The 8,205-nt window shown below is 26.9% G+C and overlaps 6 protein-coding genes across 6 annotated transcripts; 2 read left to right on the top strand and 4 right to left on the bottom strand.

Moving 5' to 3' along the window:
- Window positions 1-326: 326 nt before the first annotated feature.
- Window positions 327-1,937, top strand: ENU1_062660 (hypothetical protein; the record flags this gene model as incomplete). The annotated part of the gene is made up of 1 exon (XM_008858190.1): window positions 327-1,937. One exon carries the CDS (start codon window positions 327-329, stop codon window positions 1,935-1,937), a length of 1,611 nt encoding a protein of 536 aa, XP_008856412.1.
- A 25-nt stretch (window positions 1,938-1,962) lies between these two features.
- Window positions 1,963-2,499, bottom strand: ENU1_062650 (hypothetical protein; the record flags this gene model as incomplete). Its single annotated transcript, XM_008858189.1, has 1 exon — window positions 1,963-2,499. The coding sequence occupies one exon, from the start codon at window positions 2,497-2,499 to the stop codon at window positions 1,963-1,965; it is 537 nt and encodes a 178-aa protein (XP_008856411.1).
- An 80-nt stretch (window positions 2,500-2,579) lies between these two features.
- ENU1_062640 (protein kinase domain containing protein) lies at window positions 2,580-4,702 on the top strand (the record flags this gene model as incomplete). The annotated part of the gene is made up of 2 exons (XM_008858188.1): window positions 2,580-2,691; window positions 2,749-4,702. The coding sequence occupies 2 exons, from the start codon at window positions 2,580-2,582 to the stop codon at window positions 4,695-4,697; spliced, it is 2,061 nt and encodes a 686-aa protein (XP_008856410.1). The 3' UTR covers window positions 4,698-4,702.
- Window positions 4,703-4,882: 180 nt separating this feature from the next.
- On the bottom strand, window positions 4,883-5,386 carry ENU1_062630 (peptidyl-prolyl cis-trans isomerase, putative; the record flags this gene model as incomplete). Its single annotated transcript, XM_008858187.1, has 1 exon — window positions 4,883-5,386. The coding sequence occupies one exon, from the start codon at window positions 5,384-5,386 to the stop codon at window positions 4,883-4,885; it is 504 nt and encodes a 167-aa protein (XP_008856409.1).
- A 247-nt stretch (window positions 5,387-5,633) lies between these two features.
- On the bottom strand, window positions 5,634-6,053 carry ENU1_062620 (heat shock protein, Hsp20 family protein; the record flags this gene model as incomplete). Its single annotated transcript, XM_008858186.1, has 1 exon — window positions 5,634-6,053. The coding sequence occupies one exon, from the start codon at window positions 6,051-6,053 to the stop codon at window positions 5,634-5,636; it is 420 nt and encodes a 139-aa protein (XP_008856408.1).
- A 196-nt stretch (window positions 6,054-6,249) lies between these two features.
- Window positions 6,250-7,671, bottom strand: ENU1_062610 (PH domain containing protein kinase, putative; the record flags this gene model as incomplete). Its single annotated transcript, XM_008858185.1, has 3 exons — window positions 6,250-7,005; window positions 7,053-7,511; window positions 7,564-7,671. The coding sequence occupies 3 exons, from the start codon at window positions 7,669-7,671 to the stop codon at window positions 6,250-6,252; spliced, it is 1,323 nt and encodes a 440-aa protein (XP_008856407.1).
- Window positions 7,672-8,205: the final 534 nt, after the last annotated feature.

The raw sequence follows: 8,205 nt of genomic DNA, 5'->3' as shown, positions 1-8,205 counted from the left end.
TTTTTGCTTTAATACTTCCAGTCATACTTATACCTTCTTGTATCTTTTACTATTTTGATGAATGTATCTCTTTTTATATTCAATGACATCCAAGTGGTTATTGTTAGTTTTTATATCATTAAAAGTGCCATTTGCCACATCTTATATATTCATCACATTTCTTTTCGTTCCATTTATTTAAATATCCTTCATTCAATTCATTAGTACCCATTCAAATCTTTCTTTACATCATGTTTTCTTTCATTTAATTGTATTATGCTATTGATTTATTAACATGAAAAAACTTTTTGAATATAAAAAAAATAATAAAAAACTTAAAAAAGTAAATGATAGAATTGTTATTATTATTCTTTCTTTTTTATTGTTACAGTGAAAAGATTGACCTTAAAAAAAATAGGCTTGATGTAGTTAAAGATAAATTAAATAATGTTATTGATAGTACAACTGCATACCTGTTATTAAATAATGACAAAATGATTGGGTCATATGGAAGAAAAAAACTAATTAATGGAAAAGTTATTCATCTACCGACAGAAGAAGAAATTCAAGTATGGAAAAAATCAAATGACTATAATGGCATTTTAGTTGTTCCAGATCATCTCCTTGATAGTGTCCACTTAAATTTATTTGAACAATTAAAAGTTCAAGGAGTATTATTTTATGACTCTAATTCCACTCATTACGTTTCACAAGACTATCGGTCTTCTTTTAATCCAAATGCATCAGAAGTTGCATGGAAAAAATACACTTATCCTATAATGTTTACACCAACAAGTGTCGTATATTTTACTCAGAATAATGGGTATTTACAAATTGAAGATGAAATGCTTGCTGATGGTGATTCAGAAATATGTTTAAGAAGAGGAATGTGCCAACCGATTGGTGGTCAGTCATTGGTTGGTCGACTTGTAGAAAATCATCTCTCTGAATCAATATTATTATCTGCACAACTTGATGGTGTTAGTATTTTTAGAGATGCAACACCAGCCCATGAACAAATTGTTTCAGGAGAGGCTACACTTCTTTCTGTGTTAGAGACACTGAGACCACTAATGAAAGGAGCAAAGAAAGGAATAGATTTTGGATTTTTTGAAGGAGAAACATTTGGTAATATGGGATCAAAAACATTTGCTAAAAGCAATGATAGTTATTCTCATATTATTCATTTTGGCCCACTTGGTTTGACCGAAGGAAGACTATTTGTTTATAGTAAAGATCAAGTGCCTCAAGATGTTCACAAAAGAATAGTCAATAAAACGAATGAATATCCTCATTGTGCTTTAAATTCATTTAAAAATGGTATTAAAATGTATCTTAGTGATCATGAAGAGTTATATAAAGGAAATATTGGTACTCATCAAGACTACCTTCCATATATCACTGAGTTGTGTGACAATATTGAAAGTATTACTCAAATAATTCTTCAAATTATTTTTAATAGAAGTGACATTGAAACTCTTCAGAAAGAATTAGGGATTCAATATGACTGTGAAAAATATCATCGTTTATATCATTGTTTAGCTTATGACTTAAGCTGTGATTATTTTAATGAAACTATTGGTATTATTCAAGGAAACTCTAATTCATATTCTTCAATATATAGAGAAACAAAAATAACACCTAGAAGTAAAGCCATTCATGATTATTTAAACAGAATTGTTACAATGGGAGTATGCAAAGAAGAATGTGATACTTCAATTAAAAATGGAACAGTTACATATTTAGGTAGTTATGGATCAGATATTGATATATCAAAAAATAAGGTTGTTGGTTCTTCTGGAGATGCTTGGACAGAGTCTAATTGGAAACAAGTCAAATTAACATTTTATCAACCAAGAACTTTTGGGGATGTTACTTTAATAACACTAGGAGTTGGATTAACGTTAATGACTATTATCGCATTCTTTACTGTGATATTTAAATTAAACCTTCTTTAATTTAAACTAAAGAACCAAGAGTTATTTATTCTTTTTCAATCATCTCAACTACAACAAGTCGATCAGCTGTAAATCTTTTTGGTTGACAACACCCAGCAAAAATTTCATTAGTTAGATGTTCAGGTTGAACATAATAATCAAAAATGTTTTTTGTTATATAACAATTCTTTCCTGGATTAATAAAAAATGCATTTGGAGTAGAAATAACATTTCTTTTATTTAAAGTCCCATACACAAATAATGAAGTGAAGTCTTCATGGTATTGAGGTTCAATTTTAATGATTTGATGTTTTGGATTATTTAAAGTAAAAATAAAATGCTTCCAATCATTTTCTATTGCATTAGACATTTTTTCTTCAGCATAAGGAACAGTTTCTCCAATAAATGAACCAAATATATATTCTCCTGATTGAACAATATAACAAATACAACGATGATATACAATTTTAGAATTAATTGTTTGTGCATTCATTTCATGAATATTAGAGTCAAATAAAATCTCTTTAAAATTTAATCCAGTCCATTCTTGAAGTTGAGGGATAAAAGGTTTAATAAAATCCATGAATAATTATCTTTTAAAAAGTTCTTTTTTGTTGATTTTAATTTTTGAAAAAAAAATTATCTTAAAAAAGAATAGTTGATATGAACGCATTTCAAACGAGAGGTTACTTACTTATTTCAGGTGAAGAAAATTATGGTGGAACTTCTGTAGTAAGAAAGTATAAAAAAGATAAATTGTTTTATGCTATTAAAGGTTTGTAATTATAAAGAAAATATAAATAAATTCTTTTATTTAAGTTAACACAAATAGAAATCAAAGACGATTCAGATTATCCTATGGAAAAAATTGATAATGAAATTAGTATTATGCTTAGTTTAAAACATCCAAATATTATTGAATTAAAAGAATGGTTTATTTCGCAAAATGAAATGAATGTATATAAATGTCTTGTAATGGAGTGGTGTGAAGATTCATTACAACATTATGTTAATAGGAATTCTTATGGATTATCTATTGATGAAATGCATTTTTTTGTATCTGATATGATGAATGCTCTAAAATATTTAGTACTAGAGAAAAAAATACTACATAGAGACCTTAAACTTGCAAACTTTCTTTTAAAACGGTCAAAAGAATATCCATTTCCTATTGTAAAATTATGTGACTTTGGTAGTGCAATTTCCATTACTCCCAAAATTTCAGGTTCATTTTCTTCTCTTTTATTTTCTGCACCAGAAGTTAATAAAGAAGAATATACATCCAAAATTGATATTTGGTCTTTAGGGTGTTGTATATATTGGATGGCTACAGGACATCCTATTTATCCAATTGATGATGTTAATGAATTTCATACTTCATTAGAGAAAGAAGAACCAATTCAATTTAATGAAATACCTGATGGATCATTAAAATCAATGTTAACACAAATGCTAGTTTTTGATTCCGAACAAAGAATATCATGGGAAAAATTATTTAATACACTATTTGTAGAAGAATGTCATAAAGAGAAAATAGATGTTGAAGGAAGTAAAGAAAATTATCAAATTATTAATGAATTAGGAAAAGGGTCATTTGGAAGTGTTGTAAAAGCATGGGATAAAAGAAATCAAAAATATGTAGCAATTAAAAAAATTTATAGAAATGATATTGACAATAGTTTGTTAAAACAAATGGCAATGAAAGAAATTAGAATTATGAAACTTTTTCATCATCCAAATATATGTGCCTTTTTTGATTATTATGTAGATGTACAATGTTATCTTGTTATGGAATATTGTGACTCAGGAGATATACAACAATTGATTGATATTAGAAGAAGACAAGGAGCTAATCCATTATTATCAAATGAAGAAATATTTTCTTTTACAAATGATATTTTAAATGGAATTAAATACCTTCATGTTGAAAAACATTTTGCACATAGAGACATTAAACCATCAAATATTCTCTTAGCACATTCTCTGATTAGTAAATACCCAGTCGTAAAAATATCTGATTTAGGACTAACAAAAAGAGATAATTATATTGATCCTTTAAGAACTAATGCAGGTACTCCTGCATATATGGCACCTGAAATTCATAACGGTAATTATACATATCAATCAGATTTATGGAGTATTGGATGTGTAATTTACTATATGTGTACAGGCTCATTAATTTTCCCAAAGAATAATTTTAGATTATTCTTTAGTGAAAAACGTTTACCTCCATTTGGTTCATTAAAAGTAAAACCAAGCATTATTGACCTAATGAAACATTTAATTGTTTATGATGTTAATAAACGATGGGGATGGAAAGAAATTGAAACATCTCCCTTTATGTATGAATATAATGGAGAAAATGTTAAATTGATACATCAAATTGAAGAAGAAGCTCAAGTAGAAGATGATATGGTTAAAGATGGAAAAAATACTATTGAAATAGTGACAAAAATGAAAATGAATATCAAACAAATGTCAGTAGAAGAAATGATGGGTGTGTTATATACTATTGGTAAGTTATGTAATATTTCTATTGAAGAATCACCCTGTGATATTAATGTAAATGTTCATCCTATAATGACATTATTTGAATGTACTAGAGATATAACGTTTGAGGCATTAAATATGATGGAAACTTGTCCAACTGACAAAGACTGGAAATTATTATTAAACTACTCTCGAAGTATGTTTCGAGTTCTTAATAAATTACTTCCTTCAACAGAACAAAAATATATCCACCAAAGTTTGTTTTCTTTTCTTTACATTATTAAATACTAAAAAAATTAATTAATGCCTTAGTTCTTCAATTAATTGATGTGTCTTTAGTACTATGAAGTTGAAAAGAATAAATGTTCATAAATTTCACTTTATTTACTTACTCTTTTTTATTCTTTATTTATTCATATTAAATAGCTTTTAAATAAAAAAAGTTAAATACAAAAATGAGACAAAATTGTAATCATTTATAATTGACCACAATCAGCAATAACAACGGCTTTCTTTGGTTTGTCTTGAGCACCAGTTGGGTTGTTTTCGATCATTTTAACAACATCATAACCTTCAACAACTTGACCAAAGACAACATGTTTACCATCTAACCATGGGCATGGGACAGTAGTAATAAAGAATTGTGAACCATTAGTATTTGGTCCAGCATTAGCCATAGATAACATTCCTGGTTTAGTGTGTTTAACAGTGAAAGCTTCATCAGCAAACTTAGCACCATAAATTGATTTTCCTCCAGTTCCATTGTGTCTAGTGAAATCACCTCCTTGAATCATGAAATCCTTAATAACTCTATGGAATCCACAACCCTTATAGGTAAGTCCATTACCCTTTTCACCAGTGCAAAGGCATCTGAAGTTTTCAGCTGTTTTTGGGACAATATCGTTAAAGAGTTCCATAACAATTCTACCAGCTTTTTCACCTCCAATAGTAATATCAAAGAATACCTTTGGTCTTGCCATTTTATCAATATCTTATCATTTCTTCAAAGATCCTTTAATACATCTCCTCTCCGTGGCATGACGTGTTTCATTTTTGTCATTTTTAGAAATATAAAAATCTTAAAAAGATATAACAAAAACAAAAGAAAGATCTTAAATATATTTTTTTCAATTATTAAGTTATAAAAAAATAACAAATTTTTAAACAAAATAAAAAGGAAACAATAAAAATTATATGAAATACAATACCTGAATTTGTTATTGAATATTAGTTAATATCAACTTTTACCCATCCCATTGGAGATTTCTTTGGAATAACAACAGCAAGTATTCCATCTTGATACTTAGCTTTAATTTTTTCTCCATCAACATCAGTTGGAAGAGGGATTTCTCTTCTAAAAGTACCATATAGAAATTCTGTAAATTCTATTTTACCTTCAACTTGTCTAGTTCCTGTTATAACAACCCAATTATTTGCATATTTAACACTTAATGTTTTTTTATCAATACCTGGAACTTCTAACTTTAATAAATAAATATGTTCTGCTTCAAGTAACTCACATGGTGGCTCCCAAATTTCTGGTGCCCAATGTCCTGTTCCTTTTCCATCAACAAATATTTTTTGATTACGTTGTTGTTGAATAAATGGATTAAATGGTGTTGGTCTTACAAGTGCTTGTGAATGCATGTTTATTAAGCTAAACTATTATATGATAATTTTAGATTAGTTCTTTTTTATAGTGTAATCTCTTTGACGTAATGATGAGTATCATAATAAATGAATTCCACGTCATTTCTTCGTAATTTGAGATCAACGTTTTCATTATGATTACGTGGATTATTCTTTCAAAATAATATATAAACGTTTTATATAACAAATATAATTATTTTGGTTTATCTCTAGTGAATGTGAATTCTCCAAAAATGTCTTGTCTTATGCCATTAGAATTAGAATTGTTTATTTCTTCATTAAGGTCGAATTTTTCATTAATAAATTCTTCTCCAAAGTTTGTTTTTCCATCTTGTGACATATCTGGTTTAAATGGGGCAGGAATTTTCTTTTGATAAAGAGCATCCCAGTCGAAACTGTTCCACCATGGATGTGTTTTAATCTTCTCTGGTGTGCTTAAACGATCACAAATTTTTTTTTCTAACATTTTAGTTATAAAATCTTTACATACAGCAGAAACTGGAGATGTTGTTGGAAAAATTACTGGAGAATATAAAATTTTTTGATAAAGTTGTTGAATGTTATCGCTAATGAATGGTGCCTGTCCATGCATCATTTCATATGTCATAATTCCTACTCCCCACCAGTCAATTACATTAGTATAAGGTTCTGCTAAAACAACTTCAGGAGAGAGATATTCAGGAGTACCACAAAACGTAGCTGTTGTTTCATTTCCAGCAACATTTTCTTTAGATAAACCAAAGTCTGTAAGTCTAAGATATCCATCTTCACAAATTAATACATTTTCTAATTTAACATCTCTATAAATTATATTCATTTGATGAAGACATTCTAATGCTAAAATGACTTGACTAATATAAAATTGTGTTCTACTTTCACAAAATGATTTTTCTTGAATTAAACGATAATATAATTCTCCTCCAGGACAATAATCAATAACATAATGTAACTAAATTTAATTATTACTTTTTATATATAATTTATTTAAAAACAAACATGAGTACTTGATTGAAATGAATAATATAAATTCACTAAAAATGGGTGTTTTACTTTTTGTAAGATATTTTTTTCTGTCATTGTATGTTCTAATTCTTCCATTTCAATAACTTTCTTTTTTTCAACCATCTTTAATGCGAATTTTTCTCCTGTTCTTTTATATCTTACTAATAATACTTTTCCAAATGCTCCTTTTCCTAATAATGTAATTATATCAAAATCTTCTATACTAATTGGTTTTTCTTCTTCTTCTTCTATTAATGTTTCTTTTTTATTTTTTGAATTTAATAATGATTCAATCCATTCATCTCTTTCTTTTGATGATGACGCTGAAATATTATATACTCTGGAAGGTGTACTTATTGAAAATATATATGGAAAATTTTTTAACTTTAATTCTTCATTTGGAACGATAGCAAATGCTAACATTAAATCAATTTCTCCCATCTTTTTCATTCTCTATACTTTTAATTCTCTTTCTCTTTTTGTTCTGTTGTTGTTAATAACAAACTAATTGATCTTTATAATATGTTAATGTGGTTCCATCTAACACAAACCAACGATGTTTCCAGTTTTTCCATCCACCTCCTTGTTTTGCTAGCCATCCTTCTTTAGGCATTTGAATAAATAAACATTTAAAGTTTGGAATAACTAAAAAAATTATTTTAAGTTCAAAAAGAAAAGTGTTAAGATTAGTTTGTCAAAAATAATAAGAACCAAATAGAAGTCTTTCTTCTGGTATTTCTTTTTTTTTTCAATCAATTCTCTTATTATTTTTTTATTTCCCAATATTCCTCTAATATACTTATTCTCTTTTTTTGATACTCTATTTTAAATAAACTTCCCAAAACTCATTTCATTCATCTTTTGTGGTTCTTTACTTCTGGTTTTAAATTGTTTTCAATTATTTTATGAAATTATCATATTTCCAAAATAAGTTAAAAACAAAAACTTTTCATTCTTTTTTTTAAGAGTAGATTAAATTAAAATATTATCTTTATAATATAATATTTAATTTCAAATTCTTTAACTAAAAAACACAAATTGTTATTTTAAGGTAAATGTAAAAAAACTTCAAAAAATATAAATACTTTGTGTAAATACATTAATTAAAAAGTATTCAATTAAATAAAAAGCAATTAATTAAGTATTA

The sequence above is a fragment of the Entamoeba nuttalli genome, assembly GCF_000257125.1.
Source record: "Entamoeba nuttalli P19 unplaced genomic scaffold asmbl_3317, whole genome shotgun sequence".
NCBI lineage: Eukaryota > Evosea > Mastigamoebida > Endamoebidae > Entamoeba > Entamoeba nuttalli.
This window is presented reverse-complemented; position numbering and strand designations above follow the sequence as displayed.